The following is an 18,443-nucleotide window of genomic DNA, read 5'->3' as shown; positions in this document are numbered from 1 at the left end:
CTTGAACGTCAGCATGTACCCGATCATGATCTAGTGAACGGCAGCTGATGTCTACTACACAACCTTCTTCTTGTAGACGTTGTTGGGCCTGCAAGTGCACAGGTTTGTAGGACAGTAGCAAATTTCCCTCAAGTGGATGACCTAAGGTTTATCAATCCGTAGGAGGCATAGGATGAAGATGGTCTCTCTCAAACAACCCTGCAACCAAATAACAAAGAGTCTCTTGTGTCCCCAACACACCCAATACAATGGTAAATTGTATAGGTGCACTAGTTCGGCGAAGAGATGGTGATACAAGTGCAAAATAGATAGTAGATAAAGGTTTTTGTAATCTGAAATTATAAAAACAGCAAGGTAACAAGTGGTAAAAGTGAGCGTAAACGGTATTTCAATGATAGGAAACAAGGCCTAGGGTTCATACTTTCACTAGTGCAAGTTCTCTCAACAATAATAACATAGATAGATCATATAATAAGCCCTCAACATGCAACAAAGAGTCACTCCAAAGCCACTAATAGCGGAGAACAAACGTAGAGATTATGGTGGGGTACGAAACCACCTCAAAGTTATTCTTTCGGATCGATCTATTAAAGAGTTCATACTAGAATAACACCTTAAGACACAAATCAACCAAAACCCTAATGTCACCTAGGTACTCCATTGTCACCTCAAGTATCTGTGGGCATGATTATACGATATGCATCACACAATCTCAGATTCATATATTCAACCAACATAAAGTACTTCAAAGAGTGCCCCAAAGTTTCTACCGGAGAGTCAAGAACGTGTGCCAACCCCTATGCATAGGTTCATGGGCGGAACCCGCAAGTTGGTCACCAAAACGTACATCAAGAGGCATATGATATCCCATTGTCACCACAGATAAGCACGGCAAGACATACATCAAGTGTTCTCATAAAAGACTCAATCCGATAAGATAACTTCAAAGGGGAAACTCAATTCATCATAAGAGAGTAGAGGGGGAGAAACATCATAAGATCCAACTATAATAGCAAAGCTCGGGATACATCAAGACCGTGCCATAGAGGGAACACGAGAGAGAACATGAGAGAGAGAGAGAGATCAAACACATAGCTACTGGTACATACCCTCAGCCTCGAGGGTGAACTACTCCATCCTCGTCATGGAGAGCGCCGGGATGATGAAAATGGCCACCGGTGATGGATCCCCCCTCCGGCAGGGTGCCGGGAAGGGCTCCCGAGAGGTTTTTGGTGGCTACAAAGGCTTGTGGCGGCGGAACTCCCGATCTATCTTGATATTCGATGTTTTTAGGGTACGTAGGCTTATATAGGCGAAAGAAGTCGGTCGGGAGGTGCTCGAGGGGCCCACGAGACAGGGGGGCGCACCCAGTAGGGGGGGCGCCCTCCTATCTTGTGGCCTCCTCGAGGCTCTTCTGACGTGAACTCCAAGTCTCCTGGGTGATATTCTTCCCAAAAATAACGCTGCCGAAGGTTTCATTCCATTTGGACTCCGTTTGATATTCCTTTTCTTCAAAATACTGAAACGGGCAATAAAACAACAATATGGGTTGGGCCTCCGGTTAATAGGTTAGTCCCAAAAGTAATATAGAAGTGTAAAATAAAGCTCGTAATCATTCAAAACAGGTAATATAATAGCATGGAACAATCAAAAATTATAGATACGTTGGAGACGTATCAAGCATCCCCAAGCTTAATTCCTGATAAAAACAGAATTTTTGATGTGGAATGCTACCTAGCATGATTCTCAATGTAATTTTCTTTAATGTGGCATGAATGTTTAGATCCAAATGATTCAAGATAAAAGCTTACAAAACATAAAAATAATAATGCTTCAAGGCATACTAGCAAATAATCATGTCCTATGAAAATAGCATAGCCAAAGAAAGCTTATCCCTACAAAATCATATAGTTAGGCCATGCTCATTTTCATTACACAAAATACTCCCATCATGCACAACCCCGATGACGAGCCAAGCAATTGTTTCATACTTTTTAACGCGCTTCATCTTTTTCAACTCTTACGCAATACATGAGCATAAGCCATGGACATAGCACTATGGTGGTAAATGGTGGTGGTTGTGAGGACAAAAAGAGGGAGAAGATAGTCTCACATCAACTAGGCGTATCAACGGGCTATGGAGATGCCCATCAATAGATATCAATGTGAGTGAGTAGGGATTGCCATGCAACGGATGCACTAGAGCTATAGATATATGAAAGCTCAACAAAAGAAACTAAGTGGGTGTGCATCCAACTTGCTTGCTCACGAAGACCTAGGGCATTTTGAGGAAGCCCATCATTGGAATATACAAGCCAAGTTCTATAATGAAAAATTCCCACTTAGTATATGAAAGTGCCAACATAGGAGACTCTCTATCATGAAGATCATGGTGCTACTTTGAAGCACAAGTGTGGAAAAAGAGATAGTAGCATTGTCCCTTCTCTCTTTTTCTCTCATTTTATTATTTTTTCTTTTCTTTTTTCTTCTTCTTTTTTTCTCTTTTTTTTCTTTCTTTTTTTTTCTTTTTGGTGGGCTTCTTTGGCCTCTTTTATTTTTATAAAGTCCGAAGCCTCATCCCGACTTGTGGGGGAATCATAGTCTTCATCATCCTTTCCTCACTAGGACAATGCTCTAATAATGAAGATCATCACACTTTTATGGATTTACAACTCAAGAATTACAACTCAAAGCTAGAACAAGATATGACTCTATATGAATGCCTCCGGAGGTGTACCGGGATATGCAATGAATCAAGAGCAACATGTATGAAAATTATGAAGGTGGCCTTGCCACAAATACGATGTCAACTACATGATCATGCAAAGAGCAATATGACAATGATGAAACGTGTCATAATAAATGGAACAGTGTAAAAGTTGCATGGCAATATATCTCAGAATGGCTATGGAAATGCCATAATAGGTAGGTATGGTGGTTGTTTTGAGGAAGGTAAATAATGGTTTCAATACCGGCGAAAGTTGCGCAGTAATAAGAGAGGCTAGCAAAGTGGAAGGATGAGTGTGCATATATCCATGGACTCACATTAGTCATAAAGAACTCATATACTTATTGCAAAAGTCTACTTAGCCCTCGAAGCAAAGTACTACTATGCATGCCCCAAGAGGGATAGATTGGTAGGAAAAGACCATCGCTCGTCCCCGACTGCCACTCATAAGGAAGACAATCAAAAGAGCACCTCATGCCATAAATTTGTCACACAACTTTTACCATACGTGCATGCTACAGGGACTTGCCAACTTCAACAAAAGTATTTCTCAATTTCATAATTATCCACTAGCATGACCCTAACATTACTACCTTTATATCTCAAAACAATTATCAAGCATCAAGTTGATCATAGCATCCAATTCACTTCCTATGATAGATTTCATTCAAATTACCATGCTGTTTAAGACTCTCAAAATAATATAAGTGAAGCATGAGAGACTAGCAATTTCTTCAAAATATAACCACCGCCGTGCTCTAAAAGATATAAGCGAAGTACTAGAGCAAACGACAAACTACTCCGAAAGATATAAGTGAAGATCAAAGAGTAGCTAAATAACTATGCATCTATGCAAAGACTCTCTCTCATTAAAGAATTTCAGATCTCGGTATCTTATTCAAGCAGCAATCAAAACAAAATAAAATAACATTGCAAGGGTAGCACAACTCATGTGAAGAAGTAAAAACTTAGGCTCAACCGATACTAACCGATGATTGTCGAAGAAGAAAGGTGGGATGCCTACTGGGGCATCCCCAAGCTTAGATGCTTGAGACTTATTGAAATATTATCTTTGGGTGCATTGGGCATCCCCAAGCTTGATCTTTTGTGTCTCCTTAATTCCTTTCATATCATGGTCTCTCTTCTTTTTATCAAAAAGCTTCATTCACAAGAAACTCAACAAGAACTCGTGAGATAGGTTAGTATAAACCAATGTAAAACCTTATCATTTTCTACTGTAACAAATCACTAACATTATTATTCAACATTGAATACTAAATGTCTCTCCATATTTAATACTCCTATCCTCAAATAGAATCATTAAACAAGCAAACATATGCAAACAATGCAACCATAACAGCAATCTGTCAAAACAGTACAGTCTGTAAAGAATGCAAGGGTATCAATACTTCCCTGACTCCAAAAATTATGACTAAAATTCCCACTGTGATAAATTTATCAGATCTTGATAAGCAAAAAGATTCAATGTTAGACCATTCTCTGACTTTTCTAGGGAATTTTTGCAACAGCGGTAAACTTTCTCTTTTCAAACAGCAACATGTATACTAGCAAAATAAGCATGGTAAAGGCTATCCTTGACACTTTTATTGAAAATAAAGATGCAAAACATTATTTTAAATAACATCAAGCAAAAACTAACAAAATAAAATGACGCTCCAAGCAAAATACATATCATGCGGCGAATAAAAATATAGCTCCAAGTAAAGTTACCGATGAACGAAGACGAAAGAGGGGATGCCATCCGGGGCATCCCCAAGCTTAGTTGCTTGGTTGTCCTTGAATGATACCTTGGGGTGCCTTGGTCATCCCCAAGCTTAGGCTCTTTCTACTCCTTATTCCATAGTCCATCGAATCTTTACCCAAAACTCAAAAACTTCAACCACACAAAACTCAAAAACAAAACTCGTAAGCTCCGTTAGTATAAGAAAATAAAGCCACCACTTAGGTACTGTAATGAACTCATTCTAAACTCATATTGGTGTAAAACCTACTGTATTCCAACTTCTCTATGGTTCGTACCACTTAATACTACCCATAGATGCATCAAAATAAGCAAACAACACAATGAAAACAGAATCTGTCAAAAACAGAACAGTCTGTAGTAACCTTTATCAAACGTATACTTATGGAACTCAAAAAATTCTGAAATAAATTGGTGGACCTGAGAAATTTGTCTATTAATCATCTGAAAAAATAATCAACCTAAAATCACTCTCCAGTAAAAAATGGCAGCTATTCTCGTGAGCGCAAAAGTTTCTGTTTTTTACAGCAAGATCACATAAACTTCACCCAAGTCTTCCCAAAGGTTCTACTTGGTACTTTATTGAAACAAAAGCTATAAAAAATGATTACTACAGTAGAATAATCATGTGGACACACAAAAATAGTAAGGATAAATATTGTGTTGTCTCCCAACAAGAGCTTTTCTTTAACGCCTTTCTAGCTAGGCATGATGATTTTAATGATGCTCACATAAAAGATAAGAATTGAAACACAAAAAGAGCAACATGAAGAATATGACTAGCACATTTAAGTCTAACCCACTTCCTATGCATAGGGATTTTGTGAGCAAACAACTTATGGTAACAATAATCAACTAGCATAGGAAGGTAAAACAAGCATAGCTTCAAAATTTTAAGCACATAGAGAGGAAACTTGACATTATTGCAACTCCTACAAGCATATGTTCCTCCCTCATAATAATTTTCAGTAGCATCATGAATGAATTCAACAATATAACCAGCACCTAAAGCATTCTTTTCATGATCTACAAGCATAGAAAATTTACTACTCTCCACACAAGCAAAATTCTTCTCATAAATAGTAGTGGGAGCATCATACTAGACTTGAACACTATAAATTGTTTCCACATCAAAAAAGTAACGTTCAGAAAAAGGGTAATCATAACCATGACAAGTTTTATAAATATAATCATCACTACTTTTTATAGCATAAGTTTCATCACAATAATCATCATAAGTAGCAACTTCGTTCTCATCATAATCGATTGAAACCTCTCCCAAGATAGTGGAATCATTAAATAAAGTTGACACTCTTCCAAATCCATTTTCATATTCATCACAAATAGATTCAACATCCTCCAAAATAGTGGGATCACTACTTCCTAAAGTTGACACTCTTCCGAACCCACTTTCATCAATATAATCATCATAAGTAGGAGGCATGCTATCATCATAACAACTTTGCATATCAAAACTTGGGGTGCTAAAAATATCATCTTCATTAAACATAGCATCCCCAAGCTTGGGACAATCATTAATTTCAGCAAATATATTCTCAAATATTTCATCCTCATCAAACATAGCTTCCCCAAGCTTGGGCCTTTTCATATCATAAGCATAATCACTCTCATCGTTAAAAATATGGATAGCACCAATAAGAAAGCAATTATCATCATCACAATGAGTAGTAGAAGCAACATCATTTGGGAGGGATACCTTTTTACCTTTGTCGCCCCTTCTTTTCCTTTTCTTCTTCACATTATGTGTAGGTTTAACCTTCCTCTTTGAGCTCCTTATTGATGAGATTGGTTGAATAGAAAGCTCCTCCTCGTTACCTGATTCATCATAAGAAATAATAGGAGGATATTGGGAAGTCTCTTCCCTTTCATTAGTATTCTCATCATCTTCCATTTGCTTTCTTTTCTTTATGTAATTGGCAATATAAGGATTTTCAATGCAATTCACCGCACAAAACATATAAATCTTTTCTAGATCAATATCAAGGAAATGCCTAAGATTAAATTCTGGAATAGGCTTAGTTAAACGTTTCAACTCTTCACAACCCAAAAGCAATCTAAGTTCATTGTAATGAGAAGGGGAGATCAAATCATCACAATTTTTGGACACGATCCGATCATGAAACAATTTGCATTGGAGATGTAAATGATCTTGTTTATTGCAAAATTCACAACGGGAAAGATATCTTAAATTCTCTGCACTCTTATCTAGCCTTTCTTGCAACCTCTTAGTTTCTAAATACTTATGCTTCTTGCAATATGTATCTTCTCTATTTGGTGTGTTCATGCAAACATGCACTCCACAAAAGTTGACATGCTCATAAGATATATTCTCATCATGACTAGAGCAATCATCATTAGTACCATGGATATTCAAGGAGTTTATACTAACAACATTGCAATCATTCTCATCATTCAAAGATTTAGTATCAAGCATTTTAATGCATTCTTCTTCTAGCACTTGAGCATAATTTTCTTTTCCATCATACTCACGAAAGATATTAAAAAGACGAAGCGTACGAGACAAACTTAACTCCATTTTTTTGTAGTTTTCTTTTATAAACTAAACTAGTGATAAAACAAGAAACAAAAAGATTCGATTACAAGATCTAAAGATATACCTTCAAGCACTCACCTCCCCGGCAACGGCGCTAGAAAAGAGCGGCGAAGGTGACCCAACCCTGATCAAGGGTGAACCTGCCGTTGATCACCCTCACCGTCACCCTCCATGCGTAGTCTAGGTTCATATTGAGCTTGAACTCTGCAGGGACAACGGGGAATTAAGTGCTTGGTGAACTCTAGAGGCATTGGCAGACTCTGCAGCTTCGGACCAAGGATAACCTTGCAGAAGTGGCTTGGTCCGGACTCCTCATGGTAGTGCCCATAGTTCCTCCGCTTGGCGCTTGGGTGTTCTTGCACCAACACCTCCACCAATGGTGCCACGACCTCCATGCCCTTCTCCAATGGTGGCATGACCTCCTTGCCCTTGTCCATATGCATTATTAACAACACGCAGTTCAATGGTCATCATTCATTCATATCGGTCTAACGTTCCTATATTAACCCACCATACTAACCCAACATCACACTCAAACCCCCTCTGTTTCACCACCTCTCCCTCGCCATGAACTCCAACTCCAACCCCAACCCTTTCCTTCGGCATTGGATGGAGGGCCTTCTTCCTTGCGTGCTCGCTCGGTGACCGCAAGAAGTTCGAGCACACCATGGAAGTGTGCTCGAACTTCAGCATCGATGACATGCACAAGGAGGTCAACGTTGTGATGAAGAAGGCTACGTCGGACGAGCCGAAGACACTGATTCCAGACCCAGCCAAGGGCGCAATGTCAGTGGACATCCCGCGCTGGGCCATGAACCAAGCAGACTCCGGCGACGCTGGACAGAGGGCAAGATTGGCCAAGTACAGGCAGTACAAGGCGCCCCAAGACCAGCGTGCCGCGGCGTACCGGAATAGGGCATTCGGGTCACCGGAGGCCAACAACGACGAGGTGCAGATGGTGGCCAGGGCGCCGGTGGCAGGCAACCGTGCAAGACCCATCGTTCTTGACGAAGGCGGTGACGACGAAGACGATGAGGAAGAAAGGAAGTTGGCTAAGCCCCGCCGCTCGACGCGACTCCAGGATCGTCACGGCTAGACAAGAAAGTTTGTACCCCAATCCCCACCCCCGATGTAATAACCTAGAAGTCGTCGGTGCAGAATCGATCGATGGCAGTGTTGTAATTCAATCCTCCACCCCAGATATGTTCAATCCCCTCCCTAACTCTCCACTCGCGCGCTCAAATCTAATCTAGCCCGAGTCGAAAGCAGTAAATCTACAGAGAGGGCGCCATGGCCGATGCGCTCTGGTGGAGGACTGCAGTCGCTCCAGTGGTAGCCGCCATCTTGAATCGTCCTGCTGTCGCTCCGATGGTCGCCGCCGCTGGTGTGAGTGGGGCGGAGGGAAGAGAGCGGTGAGGAAGGGATATGAGGGTAATTTATGACAACGCGTCAGCAAACAACGTGACTTCTTGGGACTGCATCCACGCGGGCAACCGTCCACGCCCACATGTTTAGGGTTGCATCGTTCGGGTCTGGCTTCTTAAAAACGACCGGTTTGAGCGTTCCTCTGAATGCAGCTTAGAGATGATTTAATGTTCGTGCTATGTAAGTCCAACGGTAAATGCGGATAGCTAAACGGGTCATTTTCTTTCGTACACGGGTCTGGCTAAAGTATACGCGGGTCGCGGGCTACTAAACGCATCCTTGGCAAAATTCAAAAAAAAAAAACGCATCCTTGGCGATCGGCCGCGCGCGTCCAATATCACGACAATGCATATGCATGAAGTAGCACAACATCTGTAGGAGTATGATTTGTATCGCACACGCAAGCCTCGCGCTATACGACGTGACGCCGTAGTGGCAAATTTAACAAATTTAACCTACAGACGAAATTAAATCACAAAATAAACTGTCCGTGAAATTATTTCACGCGGTTGACCCGTGGCGCCTAGCTCTTAGGCGTTGCACTAGTGCAACGCCCGGGAGCTAGGCGCTGCATTAGTGCAACGCCTAGGAGTTAGGCGCTATACTGTATAGTGTGGCGCTTAGCTTTCAGACGCTGCACACCACTTATTAATTTTTTGATCACACGTGTGCGACGCTGGTAATGTAGCGCCTATCTCTGAGGCGTTGCACAGTGTAGTGTGGCGCCTTCGTGGCGGGCGTCACACAAAAAGGTCATCCGCGTGAAATAGTTTCATGAATAGTTTATTCTATGATTTGATTTTGTCTATAGATCAAATTTGTCAAATTTGCCCGCCGTAGTCGATTGAAATTCTCCAACTGACAGAAAGCATCAGTACAGCATCCACCCTGGGGGAGAAGGAGATCGATGGAGGATCTGTACAGCATCCACCCGGGGATCTCGCGCCGAGGCGAGGGCGGCGCGGCCTGCAGCGTGGCGTCAGGGGTCGCCGGTGATGCCAGCTCTCCTCCCCCTCCCCCGCCACCGGCAGATCTGACGGAGCTGATGAAGGCGCAGATCGCCGGGCACCGCCGCTACCCCTCCCTCCTCTCCGCCTACATCGAATGCCGCAAGGTCCGTCTGTGTCCAAATCCATTTTGCATGCTGCAGTAGTAGTCCATAAGTAGCTCGAGCTAGCTAGTTCACTCACTCATCATCCAAGAATTCATTGCCACGTTGATTCTTGATTTGTCAGGTGGGAGCGCCGCCGGAGGTAGCTTCGCTGCTGGAGGAGATCGGCCGGCCAGTGAGGCGCGGCGGAGGTGCCGCTGCCGCCGCCGAGGAGATCGGCCTCGACCCCGAGCTCGACGAGTTCATGGTAGGTACAACAAGTTCACGGCAGCTCACTCCCTTAATCCTCGCGCGCTAGCTCTTGCTTGTTATTACATGTGGAGATGACGATGCAGGAGGCGTACTGCCGGCTGCTGTCGCAGTACAAGGAGGAGCTGTCCCGGCCGTTGGACGGAGCCGCTTCCTTACTCACCACCATTCGCTGGCAGCTCACGAAGCTCTGCGGCGGCGGCGCCACCGCCACCTCGCCGCACTCCGGTATAAAATCCGCATGCATATTATGCGAATTATTATGCATACATGCATTGCATCTCGCGCCTTGATTTTCTCCGGCTAGCCGCGTCCTCTGCAGCCTTGGATTCGGTTGCGTGAAAGTGTTTGATGCTTTGTGTGTGAATGTGGCTTTGATGAGTGTTCTTGATAGGTTAAATCGTCTCCATGCCAATGGGGCGCAGGCGTGTCAGACGACGGGACATCGTGTAGGGTTTTGTCCAAGGTTCCGTCGTCCTTGTAGCTCAGCCAACCTACCTATGCATGCTTCTCTCTCCATATCTCTCTCCAGATCCTTCTCACTCTCTCTCTATATCTCTCTCCATATCTCTCTCCAGATCCTTCTCTCTCTCTCTCTATAGAGGCTAGTGAGGTACTACTAGGAGTAGCTGCTAGCCTACCACTTGTAGACTTTGCAGGCCGGGCCGGTGATGGAACCTGAGAGAGACCTAGGATGGGATGGCTTAGGGAAAGAAAGAATCTTGCTCTTGCTTGCTGCTTATTAATCACTGGTTCCCAATGGCGAAGCCTTTTTTTATTATTGTTGCTGTGGGGGCAAGTGGGGATCTTCTTGTTGCTCATTCACCGAAACTTTATTTTGTTTCGTCGTGCTTTATTGAATTACTTCTAGTAACAAAGTCTCGTCTAACTCCTAGACTACTTGATTAATCAAACAAAACAAGAAAAGAAAAGAAATCCCTACGAATCTCCGTGTAAAATCCATCTGTGTAGAAGTTAGATTAGCCATAGTTATTTCTCATCTAGATGAAAGGCAGACACACCTGTTTGACAGCCTCAGGAATTTTTTGTAACCAAATCTCATTTGAAGATAATGGGCTCGAGATTTTTTTCATGTGAGTTGTACACTTATAGCTACTGAGGGCATCTCCAACGCCATCCATCAAAAGACGAACACGCCAAACGTCCGCAGACACATCCGGACGCGTCCATGGACAACGGGTAGGGGCTGCCATCCAACCCCATACACCAAATGTCTGCCCTTGTTCTTTTTCTTTCTTATATATCCAGATCACTTAAAATAATTAAAGATAAATATCATCCTTCATCCATAATCATGTTGAAGCATGAAGTTTTTCAATAAAATGGTTCAAATTTGAATTCAACTTATTCGGAAAATAATTTTAGTTCTCCCCTCGACACATCCACAAATGCTCAACTAGATCATTCTGAAACTGCTCATGAGTTGCTCGATGCTAAATCTGTTAATGCATTTGGATAAATTCCTCAAACATCGCCATATTCTGTTTTGGAAGATCGATAGAAGTACCCTGTGGCCGAATCCATCGTGTTTTGTGTTTGCTTCAAAGTAAACAACAAAAACGTCCATAAATTTGACTGGCATTTGGCTAAACACTCCAGGCGTAGTGTCCGCCATGGACGCAATGTGTAGGGGCGGAGGGTACCTGAGCGGTGGCCAGACCAAGGGTGGAAGGGAGGAGTAGACAAGTCGGGGCTGGCGGCCGGGTGGAGCGGCGGAGTAGGTGGTACAGCGGCGCCATCGGTCTCGAACTACGTAGATACACAACAAGAGGGGGGTGTGGCGTGAGAAAGGCAGTGCTCTAAGTTGGGTTTTTGTGTGGGCAGTGTCGGAGTCCGATGTGGCGGTTGTCCAAACATCCATAAACCACCCCTAGCTTTGTTCCGGTTTGCGGGAATTCGGATGTGCGGGCCGGTCCAAGGACATTTGTTGCACAGCGTTGGATGGCACAAATTGTCTGGACCACACGGTCTGGTTTGTGTGGGCGGTGTCGGAGTCCGATGAGTCCGATGTGACGTTTTGATGGACAGCGTTGGAGATGCCCTAAGTAGGAGTATGTTCTTCTAGTTGCAGTTTTGATCGTAGGATTTTATATTAATTTCTTGTGTATCAACTTAACTGGTTAAAGATTAACAAGGCTATGGTGTTGTTTTAGCCTGGAGCAATTTTTTCTTGAGCCCTTCTACATCCACAAATCCATCAATATTTCCCAGAGCTTTCTCTTTAAAATACATATTTTAGCAAAACAATTTGTAAGAAAACACATTTAGGCATGTATAGACACTTTTTTACATAGCATCTCAGAAACCCAAGGTTTTATGGTTTGTGGTGGTGTTGAAAAACTAGACCCACTAACTATCCAATGGTTAATGTCAACTTGTTAGCATTGTATTCTATGAAAAATTGTTTTCCACAGAATATCAATGCTAACAAGCTGGCAAAGCTATATCGAAGAAGGTGCAAGTTATGTCAAATCCATCCTTAAAAGTATGGTTTTGTGCACCTGTTATGTCAGAGATATCATAGTTATGCGAAATATACGCTCTCAAAAGTGTGGCCTTGATTTGCAATATTGGCAAAAAGAAAGGGGGGTTGTATGAATTACTCATCTTTCCATCATGAACATGTGAGATTGGAGTAGTGAAAACACACAAGGTTTTGGGAACTTAAGATGTTCAATAAATTTAAAAGGAAATGTTGTCATTGTGATGGCTGAGACATATTAAACATGTTATGGGTCTTATATATACCAAATATCAAGCAATTTTCTTGTGGCAAAAACAGTAAAGGTTTTGTTTTTCCCGCCTTCTAATATATATGGCACCCAAGTAGAAATGTACTGGGTACCAGTGGCGGAGCTTCAACGGGATTTGAGAGAGGCCTAAATGAACCTTAAGGAGTTGGGGGCAGCGGTAATCTGGTGTACTATGTCAAATTTGACACAAATAGTTTTAGATATGGGGTGTTAATATAAGGAAATATTTTTTGTTGGGAGCATGGCCCACTCTGGCCCTCACTAAGCTCTGCCACTGTTGGGTACTACTCCCTCCGTCCTAAAATTATTGTCTTAGATTTGTCTAAATACGGATGTAGATACATCCGTATTTAGACAAATCTAAGACAATAATTTTGGGACGGAGGGAGTACAAAGGAGCATGGAACATGATCATTATGTATGTAGTGAACTTTCCTAGTTTTCTATCAAATTTTACCACTTTTCGTTATCTGCCATTAAGGAGACAATTTTACCAAAACAGTTGGAAGTTAGTCTGCATGCATATTAAAGCACTAATTCCATAGTTCATACAAGTTGTGCTTGGTCATGTGTAGCCTATTTAGTACTCCCTACTTGTCGAAGAAATGGATGTATCTAGACGTATTTTAGTTCTGCATATGCTTAAGTAGAAATACTATATGGCATTGTTCGCTCGGTCTAGGTGGGTCAAATAGTGGAGCCAGGAATGGGCCAGGCCCCAGGATGCCTTCGTGCACTGTAGTAGCAGCTACAGAAGGAGCTGGGCCTCATGCCCCAGGCCATGGCCCGGGCTGCCTGGGGCCTGTCTCCACCCATGGTCACATACTCACATGTATGAAATATCACTAAATAGCTGACTACGTTCATAATAGTTCAAACCATTATGGTAAGTGCTCACACAATAGTCCTGAAGAATGCATAGCGGTATGCACGGTTTGCTTGAATTCAAAAAACCCACTAGTGTGTCGTCTATTCTGATTTTATTCAAGAATGGTGAGTTGTGCCTTGTGCACCCAATGTGCGATTGTAATTATGGTTTCAGCCCCATATATTTTGACATTGTTAATTGAGCTGGTCATCTTTTAGTGTCTCCTTCCCGTAAAAAGAAAATAAATCTTTTAGTGTCTCCTCAACGTGCCCCCTCCATCAATTCTGATGTGGGAAACAATGTTAAAATGATCCACTAAGCATGTCATCATTTCAAAATGTCACATTGCACTGCATAATACAAGTTTATTTATGATAGTACTTCAACGCGACTCAGTCTGTCGGAGGTGCTCATAGGAGTAGGGTGTGCGTGCATGTGTTCATTGGGACTCTGCGTGTGTGTATGTGATCATCTACGTCTGTACTCTGTTTCTCAAAAAAAAACTTAAATTAGGCCTCTGGTTAGTCCGGTAGTGTTAGAGTACGTAACGGGCCTGATGGCCTAGACTAACGGGATTCTGTTAAGGGGTCCAAAATAAAGCGTCCAGGTCCATTTCAGGTTGAGAGTAATAAAACAAGCCGAGGGCTATAAGTTGGCTATGCTACAGCTCGAGGACAAGCTGCATGTCCAGGTGGGGTATAGTGTTAGAGTACGTAATGGGCCTAATGGGTCTGGGCTGGCGGTATAGCCCGTTAGTCTTAGGGTTAATTTGAGAAAGGGTCGCTTGATAGGGTTCAAGTAAGCCTTGCTTGGGAGTCAAGTAAACCTCTCTATATAAAGAGAGGAGATGTATCAATCTAATCAAGCAAGAATTAAGAAGGAAATCCCTTCCCTCTTGCCCGGCCATGGGCAGAAACGCCCCCGGCCGGCCCTCTCGCGCCCTCCTTCTAGCAGCCTCATAACAGGTAGGTACTTCACTAAAGATGCCCTATTGTTAGAATTTTGAAATATGGACAACTCAAATGCTAAAATGAAGCAGGTGCATGGTAATATTGTCTAGCTAGATTATTTACATCCAAATATTCTTATTTATTACATGACCTGCCAATGTGCTTATGACAATTGGATTCTTTCATTCTTTTTACAGCTAAAAAATATGTGTCTGAATCTCATATAGCCATATAGGTATTTTCAACTATAGAAATCCAATTTGGCTGCAATTTTTGTCGAATGTCAAAAATATCTGAAAACTTTTAGATGTGTTCATGGTCACATCCCAATGCTACCTGCATTTTTTTAGGGGAGATCTTAACCATTTTGACCCATAAAAAAAAGTCTAACACCTAATGTTACACTTAATTTTGTTTCACTGACGAAGCATATTGCTAACCTCCACAGACTGAGTTGTTTGCTACACTAACATGAACATCTACAAAAAATCAGAATTTTTAAATTGTAAAGCACTCTTGCTACACTAACATGAACATCTACAAAATAAATCAGAATTTTAAAATTTTATTTACTATTTGTCGGGCCAAAACAGAAACCCAATTTGGCTGCTGGGCTCATCTGCTCCATTTTTATGTCGCCGCTAGATCTTCATTTTATTATTATTACACCCTAGAACTTCAACCTCAAGTTCATAACATCAACCATCCTCGATGCAGTTTGTATGAGCCCAGCATCTATTTGTGTCAAATTAAACAAACCTGTAGTTCCGAGTGCTCCTAATTGGACAGTGAGCTCTCTCTCTCTTTCGTAAACCACCTCTTAGGGTCAAAGATATCAAAAATCAAATAAGCCTAGGTAATGCAAAAAAATGCCTCTCATCTTTCTGCCTTTGCAAATTCTTGAAGTCTCAGCTGATGACCAAACAGGCACTACAAATTCCAATCCTAACCGTAGTTGCATCCATAATTAGATAGGTTGAAGTTGTTTTTTCTGATGCCTCGGTTGGTTCAAAAAAGGTTTTTTTTTCAGAACTTAAGCTTCAGAAGGTACGACTTGTACTAATGAAACTCAACTCACAATACAAAAGAGCCATTTGCTTACATAGCACTTGATTGCAGTACATGAAGTGTTTCCTACCGACACAGCAGCTGGAGGAATAGCTCCACAAAACGCTGGTCACGGCGAAAGAATGCTTATCTAGTCCCTGTTTCCCGAAGCACAAACTGAATTAATCAGTTTGGCCCTAGATGTGAACCAATGTTCATTCATTTAGGGTTTGATAGATAAAAGTGGCCTGCTTTTCATCCCATTTTCTTAGACTTACTGGGTTTTCGGGCTAATACTTGTTAGTACAGATTTATTAACCAACCGATTATCAGGTTTCATTCATTCCGGTGCTCTTTTAGAAGTATATTTCTAGATACACTGCATAGCACATTCTCATGGAGAAACTTCCAGTTCTGAAGTTCATTCGATCGTCTTTTCTTAGACATTTTCCAGAAGATTTTCTGTCTGCAGCTACCCATATTGTTGTTTGTTAAGTATCCAGCAGCGCCTTTGGGTTCTGAATGTGCTTCTGTGTAGTTTCTGTACGAACAACTGATTATCTGCACTTGTCTGCCTATCGATGTTGTCCTGTTCTAGTTCTGTCTCTGCACCGTATTACTGCCATGCAACCTGATCCTGACGCCACACTTCATTTTGTCTAAATGCATGTCTGATTTGGGGTGTGTCCATGATGCAAGATGAAATGGTGGAGTCATCGGAGGACGAGCCGTGCTCAGGGGACACCGGTGCATCCGATGCTGGAATGCAAGAGCAGAGCTCCCGGTTGGCCAACCGCGAGCTCAGGGAAATGCTGCTGAACAAGTACAGCGGCTGCCTCAGCCACCTCCGGACCGAGTTCCTGAAGAAGAGGAAGAAAGGAAAGCTCCCCAAGGATGCTCGGCTTGCTCTCATAGACTGGTGGAACACACACTACCGCTGGCCTTACCCCACGGTACATGCCGCGCCTCGCCCCTTTCTTTCGGCAATGAAAATCTCCCTCCCCTGCTGCATCAAACTTTGATCGCCGATCATCGTTCATGGGTACATGCTGTGGTGTTTGCAGGAAGAGGATAAGGTGAGGCTCGCCGCGATGACGGGCCTCGACCCGAGGCAGATCAACAACTGGTTCGTCAACCAGAGGAAGCGGCATTGGAAGCCGTCGGAGGACATGCGATTCGCGCTCACGGAGGGTGTCGCCGGAGGAGAAGGGGGATCCTCTTCCAGTACGGCACTCTGCTTCGGCACGGACAGCATGAGATAGTTGCTCATTTCCCGCGGGCATGAAGCTCTTCTGCACACAGACACGGTGGTTGTGTGACTAGCAAGGAAGGGGTGATATCAGATACATCAAACGATGAGCAGCCCCATGATCATTTTCTCAATTATTGTGTATGTAGTACATGGGCGCTGTAAGGGGAAACTTTTCTGAAGCTACTACTACAGGGTGACCTGTAAAATCTTTTCTGAAGCTACTAGAGTACTATAATCAGATTGTCTGTATCCCCAGGGATTTGCCAGTGAAACCACACTGGAATACTGGATAGGGAGGAATCAAAGGCAATGTGAATAAGTATCAGTTTCTTCTTTTTCCATCTTTGAAAGTATATCCATAATTCATATGTCGCTGTCTTTGCTGTGGCAAATTTTGCTACAGCTATTGACAAAAAACGAAGAGATTGGGTTCCTGTGGCGGCTCAGGATATATGTGAGCTGATTTTGAGATACTGGAGATGTCGTTATTTGCTTTACCTCCATTATTGTTGCTACAGTTCCTCATGTCAATCATTAACCGGAACTAAATTTGGGTTTGGCCCAGCTAAAATTCGGCCTGAACGGTAGAAGTACCCAGTTCAGATCCCAGATATTTTTCTTTAGAGAAGGCCTTCATGGCTTCAAACAACAGCATACGCAAGTTAAGCTGTACGCACTGCGGGTTCACTCACCTGTGGGGGCCTGTAGAAGTTGGTAATCTATGTTCTGTCGAATGTATTAGACCATCCTGATCAATGGAAGTGTCCCATTTGCAAACAAAAAAAAACCTGTAATGGGTTTCATTAACCAACAATGTACTCCCTCCATATCAAAATAAGTATCTTGAGTTTAGTACAAATTTGTATTAAAGCTAGTACAAAGTTGAGACACTTATTTTGGGACGGAGGGAGTATCAAACCTAGCTAATTCATGAGCCACCTTGTTCGTGTCTCTTGGGCAATGGTTGAATTCAACCCACAAAATTAGAAAACCTTAATTGGGCATGCCATTAAAAAGGTAGAAATTCTGATAAAGAATCAAATTAGGATACTCCAAAAATGAATTAACCCCCCCCCCCCCCCTCCAACACACACACACCAAAAAACAAAAAGCCCGGTCGCTGCAAGACACCGATTTACAACTGAACGACAAGCCCAACACAGTACAAAAAGTCTTTTTTCTACACTTCCACCACTCGATAGAAAGGAATTCGATGCTCCACCACTCCACCATGGGCTGCAAAATCCGATTACAAGTCGGTTGGGGACATCAAATCATATATGTACCATTTGGCTTCAACACGGGAAAAGAAAGAGAAGCTTCAACTAGGTCAAAAAGCAAGATCGATATTGATGCCAGAAGAACACCGAGGAAGAAGAAACCCTCTTACATGATCTATAAAATATTCCACCACCATCACCAACAAGAACCAAGGGTCATCGAAGGAATGTGTAATCTAGTGTAAATTCAACCAATCGAATCCAAAAATCACGAGCTCCATGACTTCGCTAGAGATAGCATGCCTGGACGAGGATGGAACCAAGAGAGCCATATTCCACATGGTGCAACCTCCTTCACCATCGTGCCACCACCTCAGACATGTAAGGCATGTAGATCCACCTAAGGATGAATTAACTAGTTGCTCGGCTCGTTAAGCTCATACTCTCTCCGTTTCAAAATAGATGATCTAACTTATACTAAC

General features: G+C 42.6%; 1 protein-coding gene across 1 annotated transcript; it reads left to right on the top strand.

Annotated features, from left to right (window-relative positions):
- The first annotated feature begins 9,321 nt into the window (after positions 1-9,321).
- LOC123110102 (homeobox protein knotted-1-like 10) lies at positions 9,322-17,082 on the top strand. Its single transcript, XM_044530540.1, has 5 exons — positions 9,322-9,604; positions 9,726-9,848; positions 9,937-10,078; positions 16,189-16,442; positions 16,554-17,082. Exons 1-5 carry the CDS (start codon positions 9,398-9,400, stop codon positions 16,749-16,751), a joined length of 924 nt encoding a protein of 307 aa, XP_044386475.1. The 5' UTR covers positions 9,322-9,397; the 3' UTR covers positions 16,752-17,082.
- The last annotated feature ends 1,361 nt before the right edge of the window (positions 17,083-18,443 follow it).

Source organism: Triticum aestivum, chromosome 1B (genome assembly GCF_018294505.1).
Source record: "Triticum aestivum cultivar Chinese Spring chromosome 1B, IWGSC CS RefSeq v2.1, whole genome shotgun sequence".
Classification (NCBI taxonomy): Eukaryota; Viridiplantae; Streptophyta; class Magnoliopsida; order Poales; family Poaceae; genus Triticum; species Triticum aestivum.
Note: the sequence above shows the minus strand (reverse complement) of the source record. Positions and strands in the feature narration are given on the sequence as shown.